Source organism: Dermacentor albipictus, chromosome 10, assembly GCF_038994185.2.
Source record: "Dermacentor albipictus isolate Rhodes 1998 colony chromosome 10, USDA_Dalb.pri_finalv2, whole genome shotgun sequence".
Lineage (NCBI taxonomy): Eukaryota > Metazoa > Arthropoda > Arachnida > Ixodida > Ixodidae > Dermacentor > Dermacentor albipictus.
Genome location: NC_091830.1, coordinates 58,968,835 through 58,986,647, shown reverse-complemented (window position 1 = coordinate 58,986,647; position 17,813 = coordinate 58,968,835). Strand labels below are relative to the sequence as shown.

At 47.0% G+C, this 17,813-nt stretch overlaps 1 protein-coding gene across 1 annotated transcript in view; it reads left to right on the top strand.

Annotated features, from left to right (window-relative positions):
* The first annotated feature begins 231 nt into the window (after window positions 1-231).
* LOC135912100 (venom peptide isomerase heavy chain-like) overlaps window positions 232-17,813 on the top strand; it is a 33,791-nt gene continuing 16,209 nt past the window's right edge. Inside the window, exons 1-4 of the mRNA XM_065444482.1 lie at window positions 232-355; window positions 2,739-2,834; window positions 15,728-15,755; window positions 16,453-16,529. Coding sequence (XP_065300554.1) covers window positions 2,754-2,834; window positions 15,728-15,755; window positions 16,453-16,529 — 186 coding nt within the window. The 5' untranslated portion in view covers window positions 232-355; window positions 2,739-2,753. The remainder of the gene's footprint in view (window positions 356-2,738; window positions 2,835-15,727; window positions 15,756-16,452; window positions 16,530-17,813) is intronic.

Here is a 17,813-nt window from a genome sequence, read left to right as displayed (position 1 = left end):
GAGAACCGAAATGGCTCCAGTCTCAGGTTTTCCGCACTATTAACGAACAGTGGCTTAAATGAGAAGCCTCGCAGGCGATATACCGTTGAGGACCTTCGTAAATCATCGCTCCGAAGACCCAGGTGCTGTGTGTCACATCGCATCAGTACTCATTTCGCGACACGCATGCGCATATGAATGGGCCTTTTCTCTTTCAACGCTGTCGCATCTCAATGGAGCTGCCGGACACGCGACGTCTGCGATTTAAAGAGCATCAGACCGGGCGTTGTTATTTCCAGCCATTCTGCGCCTAGCTGCTGCCTAGTTCCAGTGCGAACGCTTTTGAACCTCGCTCCACGTCAGTATCTGACAGCGAGTAAGTTGCATTCAGTTCTTTTAAGCTGTCTCATACGTGCCCGTATTTACTCTCGAGTTTTTGATGCAGAGTACATTAACGAGGTGATGCTTCCAAATTAAGCTCCTTGTTCGGAGGGGCCGGCTTGGTGCTGCAGTCATTTCCAACCGACTGTCGATGATATAAGCGCACCTCCATCCTCGTCTTGAATGTCTAAACGATCAAGTAATGAGTTGCTCTTACCATGCCTATACAACGGTGCAAAGAGAGCGGCCAATGAGTTGCGATAAGTTTGCTGCTAATGACGCTCGCTCTGCGTCGTTCTCCACAAACAATGCTCATCAGCTATCGTGAGCGCCTTTCTTGTCTTTACCGCTGACCGCCCGGCGCTTTGAATATGAAAATATCCACGGTGGCCCAGTGGCTATACCGTTGCCCCCTTGAGCACGTGGTCGCAAGATCGATTGCTGGCCACCCACAGTTCGACGAAGGCAAAATGTAAAAGCGTTCGTTAGCGTCCATTTGGTGCACGTAAGGAAGCGCAGGAGGTCAAAATTGATGACCAGTCCCCCACTGCGGCATGCGTCTTAACACAACGTGTACTTAAAGTACGCTGAGCACCGACTAGTTCCTTTTTGCTTTTCAGGTTACGGTTGGCATGTGAGTATTAGCGTGACATAGCGTTAATGTCAGGAAAGTGTAGCAACCGCCGAGAGTTGTATAAAACAAACAGATGCAAGATAGTTGATGGTTATACCGTTTCGGGACAAGATCTGCCCAAAACAAGGCAAATTTATTTAGAGTGATCTACGTATACATAGTGCATGTACATATGTAGTACCCAGACCAGAGCCGCACGTATCATATTGCCAAGCTCGCACTTATGAAATGTTTCAGCCTTAACAGATGAAAGACGTACAGCTAGACTATATCCGAAGCCATAATAACCGATTCGTGATGCCCACACCTCAGACCCCAGCTATGCCATTTACTTTGCTGAAACTCTCTGCGTGACTTGCCCGCTTGGTAGGGCGCGACGACAGGAAATATGTCATAAAGGAGAAGAGGGCTCTTGCAACAATCAACAGTGCATATTTCAAGACGTGATCGCGCTCTTTGCACTCAGTTATATAAGTAGCAAACGTAATACAGCGTTCTGCTCCTGGGGTGCTATAACGTAAAACTATTCCAAATTTTTCTATTCCATTTCTCCTATCAGCCCTCCGCGATTGGTAAAAAACTTTTTTCGACCAGCCCCACTTCACATGTCTGTCACGCGACGTCACGAAGACCGCAATACCTCCCCATCTGATATGATGTGTACACACTGATTATGCATGATTTGACAAAAAAAAGAAAAACAGTTATTTCTATATCGCTGCTGTTGCAAGTTACAGTATCTGAGATGTCTGATGTTAATCTGGAGTTAGCCACTATGCTGTGTCTTTGAGAACTGGTGGCTTGCATTCGCTTCGTTCAGCCTTTTTTTTTATCAAGCAAGAGAGTACTAAGTATAGAAATGCGTAAATAATAAAAGAGCAGTGCGCTTTGTTGACATCGATCTGCTCCTTGAGTGAAATATTTCATTCCGTAACGCGAACAGGACACACAGAGCGTGGACCGCTATAGTTATTCGAGGATTTCCGCCATTGCATATATCCGTGCACAGCGCAATCCATTCCCGCAAGAAACTTACTCGAGAGTAAAACTTCCTTTTAAAATATGTTTACTGGTATTCGAGAACCAATACAGGCAATTTTTAGGAGTTGATCATGGCGGCGGAGGAACGCTTATGGTAGGAGTACCTTGTCCGTTCATTAGACACGTGTTCTCTCGTGCAGCTCGGGCACCAATATTTGAAAAGGCGGAATTCGATGCAATGCAGCAGATAATATTTTCAAAGAAAGTTTACTTTTGGTTGCGAATCACGCGTTCACATCTTGCGTTCACCCGTAGCACAGTTATGCTTGCTAAGCATGTGAGCTTTTGTTCCACACAAACACAAACCAGCCTTTCAAAGAGAGTTGGCAGCAGGTGAACCTATGTAAACAATTTTTCCTTAAAATTTAACAGTAATTTTACTAAAGAAACACGAAAGCAGTAACTAGTCAAGGTGCTATACTTCAGGCATTATCCTGAAAGCAAAGAGACACGCAAGGTTAGATATCTTCTGACTGTACAAACTTTCTAAGGTATAAATAAGTGTTTGTATAGGGGCCGGAACTGTGTTGTAATGTTCCATAACCTTAAAAAATAAACTGTTTCCCATCTCAACATACCTGCCCTCACTTTTGCGTTGGGTGATTCGCTAGACATAACATAAACAAATTCCGCGAAACCTTTAAACGTTCCTCTGTCATTATATTCCAGCCTGTTAACCTCAACATTGTTCATAACATTGCAGATATTCCGACCACCTATGGTATCCGGAAAACGAAGAATTAAAAACGCGGCGAAAATAGTTCAAGCGTTCTGGATCCTTATCTACACACAGAACCAGGTAATTTCCGCCGGTTATTTAATACCTGTCATAAAATGGGCATGGAGACAGAGACCATACATTGAGGATACCGTCATCCTCATAACACACGCACATACGGCAAGTATATTGACGTATTATTCACCGAAAACAAGCATAAAAGTAAACTTGAGAAAAAATCCCGAACAACCAAACCCATATGCATCCGTACTGTGAAAGAGAGGCCGCATTCACAATGCTTTTTGTTGGTAAGTGCACTTGACCATTGCCCAGCTCCCTTCTTTAAAAACATGTCCCTCCTCGCGATTTACTAGAACATAATATTTCAGCATAAGAGCGTCATTGTGAATATGGGCCCGGAATTTCATGCCCAAGACACGCCAAAAACACTAATAATGCGCAAGCATTAGAGTGGTTTAGTTGAGCGTGTTTACGCTACGCTAAGCAGCTAAGCGGAGCGGAAGCGCGAATGCGCATGCACCGTCTGCTTAACCTTAAGCGGGCTAGCGGAGCGAGGAACACGGTCCGCTTAAGGCCAAGATATAGTCCGGCGTTATCGGCGCGCCAGGCCGCGGCAGGCGAAGTCGGATACGCTGCGCTAGCGACGCCAGGGGTGCAAGAAATTTGCTTCCTCTAGAGTTCGGCGTGCGCGCGCAGCTAAAGCCCCTCAATTTTCCAAAAGTAGCGCCATTCTTAGATGTTTCCGCCACCCCGCTCACCCAGGCGCTTCCTCCTCCACACCTCCTGTCGCCCCAGCCTCCTCCGCTCCCCCATTGGCCAATCTGTGTCACGTGAAAGTGGGCCCCGCGCTTTTGTATATTTTTTTTCTTTCCGTCGCAGAGCAGGCGCCGCGCTTTTGTATATCTTTTCTTTCCAGCGCGCTGCGACCCCCAATCTTGGGCCTGCGACCCCCATTCTTGGGCCTGCGCGACGAAGTACGGCAGGCGGTTTGAAGGAGCGCGGTAGCTTTATACAATGTGTTAGGGCCGAGTGCTTAATTGCGATGCCGTGCTGCTGCGCCTACGGTTGCCACAACAGACCCAGTGACGGCAAAAAGCTTTTTGTTTTACCATCCGCCGGGCGCAACGCAAAACGAAGAAAAGTGTGGATTCACAAGATCGGGCGGGCTGACTTCGAGCAAGTGGCAAAGAACGCGCGGCTTTGTGAAGTGACACGGCTCCTCCAACCTCTTCTTTTGACGCCCGTGTCAAAACGGGCCCGTGTCCAGTGCATTGGGGGTGCGTTAAAGAACCCCAGCTGCAAAAAAAATTAATCCAGAGCCCCCATTATGGCGTGCCTTATGAGATCGTGGTGTAGGGATGTAAAACCCAAGAATCAACTTTTCTTCTGTCTTGTGTGCCTTGACTGTTCCAGTTAACGCAACACTGCTTCCTTGTGAAAACTTACAACGCAAAAGAATACAGACGCACGTAGTATACAGAGATAAAATTAGCACTTCAACAAAAGTGTTGCTGGTGCCAATGAGGGAGGGGGATAATTATTTTCTGAACCTCTTTCCAGTTGTCCCATCAAGTTCCTTCTTTCTTTTCTATCAAATTTAACCATTTGCACTGTAATAAATAAATAACGATTTCATATGCTGGTAGGTTGTTAAAATTATCTATACCGCCTATGTGTGAAAACGTTGCTCATGGCCACCACAACCTGTGCATGAGCTACGTACATCTGTAAAAAGGCGCGGAACAGAAACGGCCCTGCTGCCAGGCATTGCTGACCGCAGACAGTCGGAATCTCTCACGCGCCGGCCGAACAAAAGCATCCTGCAGGTACGTAAATTAACCTACGAAACCACGTGCACATACTTTCGCGCTGTCAAAACCTGAAACTCTGGTAATTACTCGCGTGTCTGAGCACACCGCGTGCTTGTGTCGTGTTTCAGCAACACGAACTTTCAACGTGCGCGCGCTTTACGCCTTAAATACGCCTTGAATAATGGTGCTTTTCTCTATTTCTTCCGCAAATCCGACACGACATTCTTAAGGCCAGTTACCGACTGACAAAGCAAGATCTAGATTGAAAAAACTGCTCCGCAGGACTCGAACGAACTTTTCCGCGGATTTCCTCCCGTAGCGTGTTAGCCGTCGTCTGCTACGGCAGGCCCACCACCACTGGCGCCACCGTCGAGGCCGCGCCGAGCGGAGGAGGAGGGAAGTGAATGGCGCTACTTTGGGAGATTGAGGGGTTTTACCAGGCCCCGTACACTCTCAAGTTCAACTAATGGCCACAGAGGGCGAAAAAATCGACCGCGCGCCGCTGCTAACAAAGCCGACCTAGTAGGATCACCTCGGGATTCGTTCGTTAGTTCCAACATTTCCCGGTAGAGGCGTCGTAATAAGCGCAATTTTATCTTACAAACTTTCTCTTACAATTACCGAAGCATTTTCTTTTACATAAAAACAGGGCAAAATTATCATTGCTAATTAGATATTGTACTCTTTGTTAGTAAGTTTATTGTTTCTTCGCCATTATGAACGCAAATAGCGTTCAGCATCATCGATCTTTCACGTGACCTCTGGCCTGGATTTAAAATTTTTACCGGTATTTCCGAGTGCACGGCGGCACGGATTCATTCGTTCGTACACTCAAGACTGGTTGCTTCTTTGTTTCTAAAACTAGTTTCTTGCGCTTCTATGTAACTTGGGGTGAAGTTACGTGTTTGCAAGCGGACATGTAAGCCCGGCAGTTGGGTTTCGGTCGTGAGCCATTCGGAACAGGTCTGCATCGAAACGGGAGCTGGATTTTGCTGCGGCTGACAACGGCAATAACGGTGAGTCGTTTAACACCGCTGCTTCAATCGTTATATAATATCTGTCTCATTACCTTCCAGGCGGGCACAAGTTAACGAACTAGATCTTGCATTACATATGGGCAGTGAGGATCTCAGTTGCTGTTTCCTAAATAAACCTTTACTTGCGAGGCTGTCGTTTGGTTTACACACACAACCAGGAAAGAAAGAGCGATATCGGAACGCGCGTCTCATTTTTCATGTTATTGTAGCCGTGGTTGTAGGTGACTGAGTAGCCTTATCAATATACAGATTAAACTTTTTTTCGAGTCGGCCGGCAACGTCTGTCGTCCACAAAACCGAATAATCCTTTGGTAAAATGAAGTGAAAGTACAGAATTTAATGTATTAAACAGTTGCAAGCATGATACCCATATTTCGTACTTGTTGGTTCCAAATGTTCTTGCTGTTCAGATTGGTTTACCGTAGGGCATTTATTTTTGCAGTAGTGAAGCGGTGCGTCACGTTCGTGGAGAAAAATAATGCATCAGTTCTAATAGCTTCATGACTTTCATGCATTTGCTTGAGTAACTAGCAGTGTGATCACTTCTAGAGCATAAATGAACCCACAAATGTTCTCATTTGTGATCTTAATAGTACTTGCGCTGTTGACATGCATTGTAGTTAGGCAGACATCAATTTTATGGGCAATAGCAATATTTATTTAACATGCTGCTTAAGCACCCTAGAATAGACAGTGTACATTTGCATGTGTTCTGTATTCGCAAATCATTACAACATATATGTCACACCTTTTTGCATTTCATATTGCAAAACTTTGCTTTTTCAATTTCTGATTCAGTCAAAATTTCTGTTCCAGACATGCAGTAATGAGGACGGCACCAGTATAAAGCAACACACTCCACGCACTAAACAGAAGCTGCTGCCTGCTACGACAAGGTCATTGTGTGGACATTGGCTACTACTACAAGGTAAACAACATATGGTTCAGAAATAAATATGTTTGATCTATGCTGTATTGGCTTGCCGTTTGCAGCAGATATGAATGTTTGTTCATATATATGGTTCAGTATAATTGGTTCGAACATATAAAACCCACATAAATTTGGCTAATCTGTGCTATATCTCACGTGTCACCGTTTTGCCCCAACAGAGTCTATGCCAAGCACATCTTGGTCATCACAGGAGCTCCTATCTGCACCAACAGGAAGGGGCTGGAGCCGAATTTGCAAGGCTTTTACACCAAGAACAAAGAAGCACATGCACAAGAATATGGATGAGATATCAAGTCTGCAAAGGACTGTGTTAAGACTGCAAAGAGCTTCAGCCACCATTCCACCAGCACGGACATTTGGCTGAGTCATCCAAGTAACTCAAAAAGGACTTTCTAGAAATTCTTCGTCTTCAGATGCACCTGCAACATCTGACCAAGCACGGACGACGCTGGCCAAAAGATTGAGTTTCATCAGTTCGTCCTTAATCAGCTTCCAAGCCATGTTAATTCCGTTTGTGCGAAGTGTAATTTTTCTTCTATAAATGCAAGCTTTCTCATTGCCCATTTTTGTTAGAGGTTATTCATCCTCATCCAAATATAAAGGTCAACCTTTATATTTGGATATTTCGCTGATACTTAATACCAGTCACTGTCTAGCAGCCTAACATATCTGTAGCAGTATCTTCTAGTGTATGTTGTCATGCGCAATTACTCTCCTCAAATAGCTGATGCAGCATCGGCATGCGTCTTGCATTAACCTATGCACATGTGCTATGCACCATTTTACTTTTCTTGGTGTTTTTAGCCTTCAATGCTTGCAGAGCAGAGTGGCTTCTCTCTTGAATGCAAGCTTTCTCATTTTCCATATTCCTAGTCTCGTTGATGATTGCTCCTCTTCCTTGATAGCCTGGGTCTTTGTGCAAGCTACAGTGAAGTGATTGATTGCAGAATCTGGTTTTGCTGCCACACTTGGTTGTGGTAACTGTGTTACAGATGTGGGGGCCTGGTCAGTTGCATTGGTAAGCAGTCCCTCGAGGTAAGCATTTGCTCCTGCAGTCCGCAAAGCGACATAGACTCCCAGTATACACACACCGTAACTGGTGCGCCCCGTTCGTTCTGGCCTGCTGCAGCCATGGGCAAATTGTGCTTGTGGCCTACCTCGGCCATGATTTGCTCAAAACGGAGACCAGCATATGTGCTTACATGGTTCGAAGTGTATGAAGTTGATAGCCGTATGGGTGGAAAGGCCCGCAAGAATGGCTGCCGAAGGTGATGCCCACAAAAGCGACTTGTCCACATTGCGACAAAGTGGGACACAAAGTGTGAGCCACACATAGCGGCCCCCGAAAGAAAATAAATGTGCAGGTTGGAAAGGAGTTAACGCTAAAATGCCGGGTAGTCCATGTTGCTGTGTTGGTTGCGGCAGCAGATGCCTGCGTCACCTGATTGCTTCGCAATGGAAGTTGCTCATCTTCAACGGCAACTGTTGGTTCAAACAGGTGCAAGGCTCTGTCCAATCTGTTTGTACCGCAGGTTGTCGCTCGTTACCAGACCACCACATGTGACAAAGGCAAGCATTATGCCTGTAAGATGGTACGTAGCCAATGTATAATGTATTGTCAACCTCAAGCGGTGACTGATTGCCGTTTAATTTTGCTGTTATGTCACTTGGTTACGGTCGCAGTTTTATGTTTTTCGAATATTGCTGCCTGGTCGGTTGCACTGGGAAGCAGCCTCTCGAAGTAAGAATTTGATCCTGCAGTCTGCACAGCGACATAGACTCCCAATTTACGCACACCGTGATTCGTGCTCCCCGTTCACCCTTTCCTGCTGCAGCCATGGGCAAATTGTGCCTCTGGCCTTTCTCGGCCGCGATTAGGCATGAACGGAGACCAGCATAAGTGCTTACATGGTCGGACGTGTATGAAGTTGGGTGGAAAGGCCCGCAAAAGTGGCCGATGAAGGTGATGCCCACGAAAGCGACTTGTCCATATTGAGACAATGTGGGACACCAAGTGTGAGCCACACATTAGCGGCCTCCAAAAGAAAAGAAACATGCAGGCTGGAAAGGAGTCAATGCTAAAATGATGGGTAGTCCATGTCGCTGTGTAGGCTGCGGCAGCAGATGCCTGCGTCACCCGACTGCTTTGCACTGCAAGTTGCTCATCTTTAACAGCGACTGTCGCCGCAAACAGGTGGGACACTCTGTCCAATCTGTTTCTGCTGCTGGTTGTTGCTCGTTAGTAGACCACCACGTGCGACGAAGTCGGGCACTACGCCTGTAGGTAGGCAGCTCAATGTACCCTAAGAGACCCGTGTATGTGAATGCTCACTGTTGCCATATGGTTCGTCGCCAATGTATGATGTATTGTCTGAACCTCATGCGGTGACTGATTGCTGTTTAATTTTGCTGTTATGTCACTTGATTATGGTCGCAGTGTTATGTTTTTCGAATATTGCGGCCTGGTCGGTTGAACTGGGAAGCAGCCTCTCGAAGTAAGAATTTGATCCTGCAGTCTGCACAGCGACATAGACTCCCAATTTACGCACACCGTGATTCGTGCTCCCCATTCACCCTTTCCTGCTGCAGCCATGGGCAAATTGTGCCTCTGGCCTTTCTCGGCCGCGATTAGGCATGAACGGAGACCAGCATAAGTGCTTACATGGTCGGACCTGTATGAAGTTGGGTGGAAAGGCCCGCAAAAGTGGCTGATGAAGGTGATGCCCACGAAAGCGACTTGTCCATATTGAGACAATGTGGGACGCCAAGTGTGAGCCACACATTAGCGGCCTCCAAAAGAAAAGAAACATGCAGGCTGGAAAGGAGTCAATGCTAAAATGATGGGTAGTCCATGTCGCTGTGTAGGCTGCGGCAGCAGATGCCTGCGTCACCCGACTGCTTTGCACTGCAAGTTGCTCATCTTTAACAGCGACTGTCGCCGCAAACAGGTGGGACACTCTGTCCAATCTGTTTCTGCTGCTGGTTGTTGCTCGTTAGTAGACCACCACGTGCGACGAAGTCGGGCACTACGCCTGTAGGTAGGCAGCTCAATGTACCCTAAGAGACCCGTGTATGTGAATGCTCACTGTTGCCATATGGTTCGTCGCCAATGTATGATGTATTGTCTGAACCTCATGCGGTGACTGATTGCTGTTTAATTTTGCTGTTATGTCACTTGATTATGGTCGCAGTGTTATGTTTTTCGAATATTGCGGCCTGGTCGGTTGAACTGGGAAGCAGCCTCTCGAAGTAAGAATTTGATCCTGCAGTCTGCACAGCGACATAGACTCCCAATTTACGCATACCGTGATTCGTGCTCCCCATTCACCCTTTCCTGCTGCAGCCATGGGCAAATTGTGCCTCTGGCCTTTCTCGGCCGCGATGAGGCATGAACAGAGACCAGCATAAGTGCTTACATGGTCGGACCTGTATGAAGTTGGGTGGAAAGGCCCGCAAAAGTGGCTGATGAAGGTGATGCCCACGAAAGCGACTTGTCCATATTGAGACAATGTGGGACACCAAGTGTGAGCCACACATTAGCGGCCTCCAAAAGAAAGAAACATGCAGGCTGGAAAGGTGTCAATGCTAAAATGATGGGTAGTCCATGTCACTGTGTAGGCTGCGGCAGCAGATGCCTGCGTCACCCGACTGCTTTGCACTGCAAATTGCTCATCTTTAACAGCGACTGTCGCCGCAAACAGGTGGGACACTCTGTCCAATCTGTTTCTGCTGCTGGTTGTTGCTCGTTAGTAGACCACCACGTGCGACGAAGTCGGGCACTACGCCTGTAGGTAGGCAGCTCAATGTACCCTAAGAGACCCGTGTATGTGAATGCTCACTGTTGCCATATAGTTCGTCGCCAATGTATAACGTATTGTCTGAACCTCATGCGGTGACTGATTGCTGTTTAATTTTGCTGTTATGTCACTTGGTTATGGTCGCAGTGTTATGTTTTTAGAATATTGCGGCCTGGTCGGTTGCACTGGGAAGCAGTCTCTCGAAGTAAGCATTCGCTCCTGCAGCCTGCACAGCGACATAGACTCCCAATTTTCATGCACCGTGATTCGTGCTCCCCGTTCGCGCTTTCTTGCTGCAGCAATGGGCATATTGTGCCTCTGGCCTTTCTCGGCCGCGATTAGGCATGAACGGAGACCAGCATACGTGCTTACATAGTCCGATGCGTATGAAGTTGATAGCTACATGGGTGGAAAGGCCCGCAAAAGTAGCTGATGGAGGCGATGCCCACGAAAGCGACTTGTCCATAGCGAGACAATGTGAGACACCAAGTGTGAGCCACACATTAGCGGCCCCCGAAAGAAAAGAAACGTGCAGGTTGGAAAGGAGTGAACGGCTAAAATCTGGGGTAGCCCATGTCGCTGTGTAGGCTGCGGCAGCAGATGCCTGCGTCTCCCGATTGCTTCGCAATGCAATTTGGGCATTTTTAACGGCGACTGTCGCTGCAAATAAGTGGCACACTCTGTCCAATATGTTTCCGCTGCTGGTTCTTGCTCGTTAACCTGACCACCACGTGCGACGACGACGGTGAGCCGTTTACGAGCTCGCGTCAATGATTCCAGCGTATCTCGACATGCAAATTTTATTTCTGCTATTGCACGAGGATGTACACTGCTTGTCTTCTGCCAATAAAGTCGCGCGTTCTGTTCACTCACTTGTGGCTTGTTTGTATGGGCGTCAGTAGAGGCTCTTGGCAATTAGAACGCACCAGCTAAGCGGCAGCGAAGGCATTGAGGCATGCCGCATAGCCTGCAGGGCAAGCACGGCACGTACCAGCGTACGCGACCGGCAAAAAACGGCCATATTGAATTTTGCGCTAAAAAAAAAAGTTTGCACTTCCGCTTCCGGATTGAGCAACGTCATCTGGCGTCCCCGAAAGTTAGTTCCATGCGCTGCCGCTGCTTATTTTCGAACCACTGCCAAAGGTACAGTTCCCCTTCTCTAAAGTTGTTCTTTATTCTATGGTTTTACGCGCAGCTCGAGGCTGGCGCCATCTGTGCGTCCGGGAGCGCAACTTCGCCGCGGCGAACAGCTGTTTACATGGCGCATGCGCGTCGTTCGGGTAGCGCGCGCGCTTCTCGTTCCGCGCGCTGTTTGTGCGCTAAAATGAAAACTTTTGCGGGATGGCGTTAACTTGTCCTGACAGCCAGAAAAAAAAAACATAAGGTTTTACGTGCGAAAACCACTTTCTTTCTCACCTGGGCTTCTTTAACGTGTACCTAAATCTAAGCACACGGGTGTTTTTCGCATTTCGCCCCCATCGAAATGCGGCCGCCGTGCCTGACAGCCAGAACATTCCACTAATATTGCTAGTACTTTGGCTACGTCAAAAACGAAAGCGGACCATGTATGTACATGCGAAAGCTATTCGGCAAGCGCCCTCAACTCGGCGACTACCACCAGCTAGTACAGGAGCTGCGAAATGCAGCTTACCTGTGGCGAGACCACACTGCTTTCGTATAGCTTCCCACGCGTTGTTCTTGCGCTCTCTGTCGCGGTGGTCCATGCGTTTCACATCGTATACACATGGAAGGTTGCAAATCGCTTCAAGCAGGCGTGCTCACTCGCGCTGTCATCCCACACGGATGTTCAAAAAACCACAGCCGCACTGTCAGTACGCGCACCGCAGGCCGCCATTCTGCCTTCTGCTCGCTGCCGCTGCAGCGCGCACTGCATTCTGGTCTAGCGGCAGCCGCGTGAAATAGAACACGCTCTATGTGCGCGCCGGCGGCGTTGTGCTCGCCAAGCGCGCCTAAGCACGCCGGCTACGCCGGGACGCCGGACTGTAGAGTGCGCGCTTTTCACCGACGTCGCTTAACCGCGCCGCGCGTGGCCGCGCGGGCGCGTTACGCCGGACTATATCTCGATATAGTCACGCCGGCTAAGCACGCCGGCTACGCCGGGACGCCGGACTGTAGAGTGCGCGCTTTTCACCGACGTCGCTTAACCGCGCCGCGCGTGGCCGCGCGCGCGCGTTACGCCGGACTGAGAAAGAAAGTGGTTTTCGCACGTAAAACCTTATGTTTTTTTTTTTCTGGCTGTCAGGACAAGTTAACGCCATCCCGCAAAAGTTTTCATTTTAGCGCACAAACAGCGCGCGGAACGAGAAGCGCGCGCGCTACCCGAACGACGCGCATGCGCCATGTAAACAGCTGTTCGCCGCGGCGAAGTTGCGCTCCCGGACGCACAGATGGCGCCAGCCTCGAGCTGCGCGCGCACGCCGAACTCTAGAGGAAGCAAATTTCTTGCACCCCTGGCGTCGCTAGCGCAGCGTATCCGACTTCGCCTGCCGCGGCCTGGCGCGCCGATAACGCCGGACTGTATCTTTAGAAGCTGCCGAGCGGAGCGTGCTCCGCAGCGCTTTGGCTAGCGTTCGCGTCAGAAAGGATTGGATTGGCTGCAGAAAGCAAGCGCAGGATCTCACGTGGCGTTCCCCAAGACGGCGCTTTATTTTCGATTGGATAAAATCGACCGGTAACGCATTACAAGCGCACGTCTAGATACTTCATAGACAAATAAGTTGTATATATACATAGATACGTTTTACTGCATAAGAGTGATCAATAGGTGTTTTTATTTTCTTTCATTACCCTGAATTTGGACAGGGGGCGCTGCAACTACGAAAGGTGCGCTCCGACCGCTATGCTAAACGTATAACTAAAGCGTGAAAATCGCCCGCCGCTCCGCTGTGGCTTAGCGGAGCAGCTCGGAGCGTAGCGTACCGTAAAGACGCTCAATTAAAACACTCTATAACTTGACAAATTGTGCTGCCCCCCGTCATCAGGGAGCTGAGGCAGAAACCCGTGGCAGAAAATCGGCAAACAAATTACATTATCGTCCTCTCCATAAAAAAGGAAAAGCGGCCACTCTGAGGATTAGATCCAGTGCTCCACCACCACTGCTACTACTACGTAGCCAATGTAGCATTACGCCGCAGGTGCTACAGGCTACAGTGACGAATACCTTGGAGGCTATGCGTGTGGTTGGGTTCTGCATGGAGGGCGATTCACTAGGTGTCGCAAGATAGGAGTGGCGCCACTGTCGGCGTTATGGAGTCTTCAGCGCCCGAAGTTGAATCGCTCGCATCTACATCATCATATGAGGCAGCAAAGCGAGGCCAGGCGCGCCAGATCATTGCCGGCAAAGCACGAGACCATCGCTACCAAGCGAAACGTCCGAAGGGAGCTGTACAGCTCTGCTTCAGTCAGGAAGCACGTTCAACGCCAACTTTAATCGTCGCCGCCTACTGGGACAATTGACCACAATGGTGGATTCTCCTGCCATCCCCATAACTCGTTTTGCTGGATTCTTCCGCTCCCTTACCTCGTCTGCAGTGTTGTGGCGTGCGCGGCCACATTTCGCTACTGCCGAGGTTGCGGACCCCGACGATGTAGGTGCACGCTTCGGACCTCATAGCAACATGTGCTGCCCGAGCCAGCAAGCAGCAGAAGCCTGCGGCGCTGCCTCTGGCACCACGGGCCGGCATTCTAGAATGAATGTATGAACGAATGAATGAATGAATGAATGAATGAATGAATGAATGAATGAATGAATGAATGAATGAATGAAACATTCATGAGCGGCAATGGACGGCATTCAAGAGCAAGAGCGACGGTGACCTGGTGCGGCGGCGACGCCCTCTCCCCTCATGAAGAACCTGGCGCACCAGCGACGCAGGGGGCGTTCCCTTTCACCCTCTCTTCTCCGTCGAGGCGCGGTCGTGACGTGGCGTCGCGGCCAGTGGGCTTTAGGTGCCGTTTCGCTGCGACAGACTACAGACGCCGTTTTTTTTTTCTTTCAATGCACCATTTGATGCATTCTCATTAAAAGTACCCATTTCAGATTGGAAGATTCGACATTTGTAGTATAGCAAAACCAATGCCACGCGTCTGAGAGTGGCTCGCTGAATAATTAGTTCCAACAAAATTACTTTTCCTACTACATCAAGGCGCATCATTGTAACTCATTGTAACAGTAGTGTTGGGGAATCACACTTTGCCCTTGTACCCAAGCATAGATAGCTAAGCTTGTTCGCCATTCAAATCGCACGAAGACTACCGCATCAGAATGAAGGTGTTCGTACTGTCTTTCCCGTTCAACATTACACTATACGTCATTACGCCACTGAGATAGGCAACGACGGGAAAATATAAACCCGGCTACTCTTATTAATTGTGGAAGTTAGCGCTCTTAGACGAATAATGCCTACGTGACGTCACGCATGAAGGTTTCACTAATATGATTTCATGATAGTTTTTCCCGTCCCTCCGCCTTGTTTCACACTGCTCTACTTATCAGTGTAGTAACAACATGCTTGTAAGAGCGAAATAGTTACTGGGATCCGGTTTCTCTGTCATTGTCGCTATGATGGCGTCGTCATCACCTTTTTGTCATTGTCACACAGATATTTGTGTCATGGTCACTATTTCTTGCCTCATATGAAAGTTTTGTAGCATCCGTCAAGACCGCGCAAAACCAAAAATATAGAGACACTACAAGTGGGCTTCCTGGCCAAACATTACACTTTGCTCTACTCTAAACCAACACTCGTTCAGTATTGATCGCGACACAGCGTGGGACTTGGGTGATACCACTGCCCTGTTAATAATGTAGTGGAAAGAAGTAACACCACTGAGTCATTATATATTGTCTGGTTGTATGGTTAATTAAGCTAGGGAATGTTTTTATACCGTGTCCCTTATTTGTGCCAAACATCGTTTTTGCTCAAGGCAGTTCTGCAGTTCCTGTCAAAATATCCATTTAAGATATTTGAGAAGTGTAAAAGTTCTGAAACACTTAAAAAGTGTTTTTCCCTGGGCACATGCCTTTTAGCTTTTCCGTGCTAATACCCTGACTCATAATAAAACAATAGTTTTACATTAATTGAACAACATTGTGTAAATCGTGACGACAGCTCGTAGTGTAAAGCATTTCGACAGATTTGGCACCTTTCGAAGAAGAAATGCTTTAATGAAACCTTAAGAAAAGTTTTCGTGGCATTTTTCCAATCATTGCTACATATATATATAACCAAGCGAAGCTATCGCTGACTTTGACATTCATCAAGGATAGTTTCTGCCGCGTGCCTTCTTTATTGTTCAGTTAATTGTTCAGGCTGCCTGTATGACTCTTTTGCAGGTCGCTTCTGATGACATCAATAATAAAGGTAGGATAATTCGCAGTAGTAAACAACATTCAACTGTTTTTAACTAGGCAGCATAGACCATACATGATTGTTATGAGGCTGGAGATGAAAGATGACATCAACAGCCACGTTTTATGGGCCGTGTTTAGACTTAACACGCAATGTCATGTGGCAGCAATTATCAGGGAGACATATATAGTTAAACAGGTAAATTCCTTTAAACGAGCCACTGACTGCTTGGTTTGTGCAAGTAGTACAAAATTCAGGTTAAATATATCAAGAAACAAACGTTTTCAGGTTGTCTAAAATAACTGAATGCTCATTTCCATTCGTAACAATTTTTTAATGAACTCACCTGCTTCGAACAATAACCTCTGGCAGAATCCCACACTTGAATCGCATTGCAGTTGGTTAAGTGAGATGAAAATAAACAAACGGTATTGCCCATTACTTCTGAAGCGGATGGTAGTATGAGGAATGTTGGTCTTCAGAAATATTCATAGTCTCTACCAACTTTAAACTAGCACTTAAAAGGAAGGTTTTTTTCAAAGACACACTTGGTAACAAGTTTGGTGTCTAAGCACCTGATGTACCTATTAGGAATACAAATATGCATTGTATTTCTTGGATTCCTAACACAAACGCGCATTTCCATGGAATAAACCCTCATGCGCTCATGTCGTGTGATGTCATGCGCTCTAGAAAAAATTCATTTCAGGTTGCGGCATATTTTCCTCCTCTGGAAGAATTGTTGGTGGCCATCTCGTACATAGGAAGGACCAAGTACCATGGGTTGTAAGTACACAGTTAATGAATAAATATTAAAGCACGGGAAAATTTAAAAAACTAAAATGTTCTTGAGGTTCACAAATTTGAAAGACAAATGTAGTAAAATTATATACTGCAGACAATATTTCACAAGAAGTGCCTCGAACGTAGGCCTGCAACACAACTTTCAAAATATAGCGCAATAATTAGGTGTAATACTTGCTAAAGTATCTCTCTAAAACTGATACTTTAAATGAACATGGGAAGGGGCTTAAATATATCCAGACAAATATTTACATTACCCGCAGCAGTGGTTTCGTGGCACAAGGTCCAGGGTTTGATGCCTAGGCGTAGTAACCATACTTTGATCAGGATGAAATGATGAGGATGAAAAAAATGATGAGGATGAGGATGAAGGATGAGGATGAAGGATGAGGATGAAAAAAATGATGAAGCTGAAGATGACGATGAAGGATGAGGATGAAAAAAAATGATGAAGCTGAAGATGAGGATGAGGATGAAGGATGAGGATGAGGATAAAGGATGAGGATGAAAAAATGATGAAGCTGAAGATGAGGATGAAGGATGAGGATGAAAAAAATGATGAAGGTGCAGATGAGGATGAGGATGAAGGATGAGGACGAAAAAAATGATGAAGATGAAGGTGAGGATGAAGGATGAGGATGAGAATGAAAAAATGATCCTCGCTTACTGTGCGTTGGGCGCATGGTAACGAACTCCAGGTGGTCAAAATTATTCCGCAGCCCACCACTACGGCGGGACCAGTTATCATATCATTGTTTTTGGCTCGTTAAACCCAAGAATCTAATTGCTTTCTTTTTTTAATTTTGAGATTATTTTACTACATGAAGAGATGCAGCTGAGACAGCGATGGAACTGAATGTCGCCATGCTTTGTGCACGTGAACTGTTTCAATACTAAAGTTGCATTTCTTGTGAAGGTTTTTTTTTTTTTTGCTTAGGAAACGAGTTCAAAAATGTAATCAAAATATCCCAGACGCGATAATTGGGCAATTTTTTGAGGAGCGCTTTTACCACAAAGGCATACATTATAATATGATTCGAAGTACTAATTAGGAGAGTTATTTTTGAAGATTTCACAGTTCTCTTTACCCGCGAGATTGACGCAAATGGTGCTAATTCAAGAATCGGAGCCCGTCAGCCCAGAAATTTATTACTATAGCTCCAGAAATGAGAAAAATCTGGCGCCGCTAATTTGTGGCACCTGTTCGCATCTCGACAATGAGCTTACCAAAGCCGTTGCTAGGCTGTCAGAGAGCCAAATTAGCGC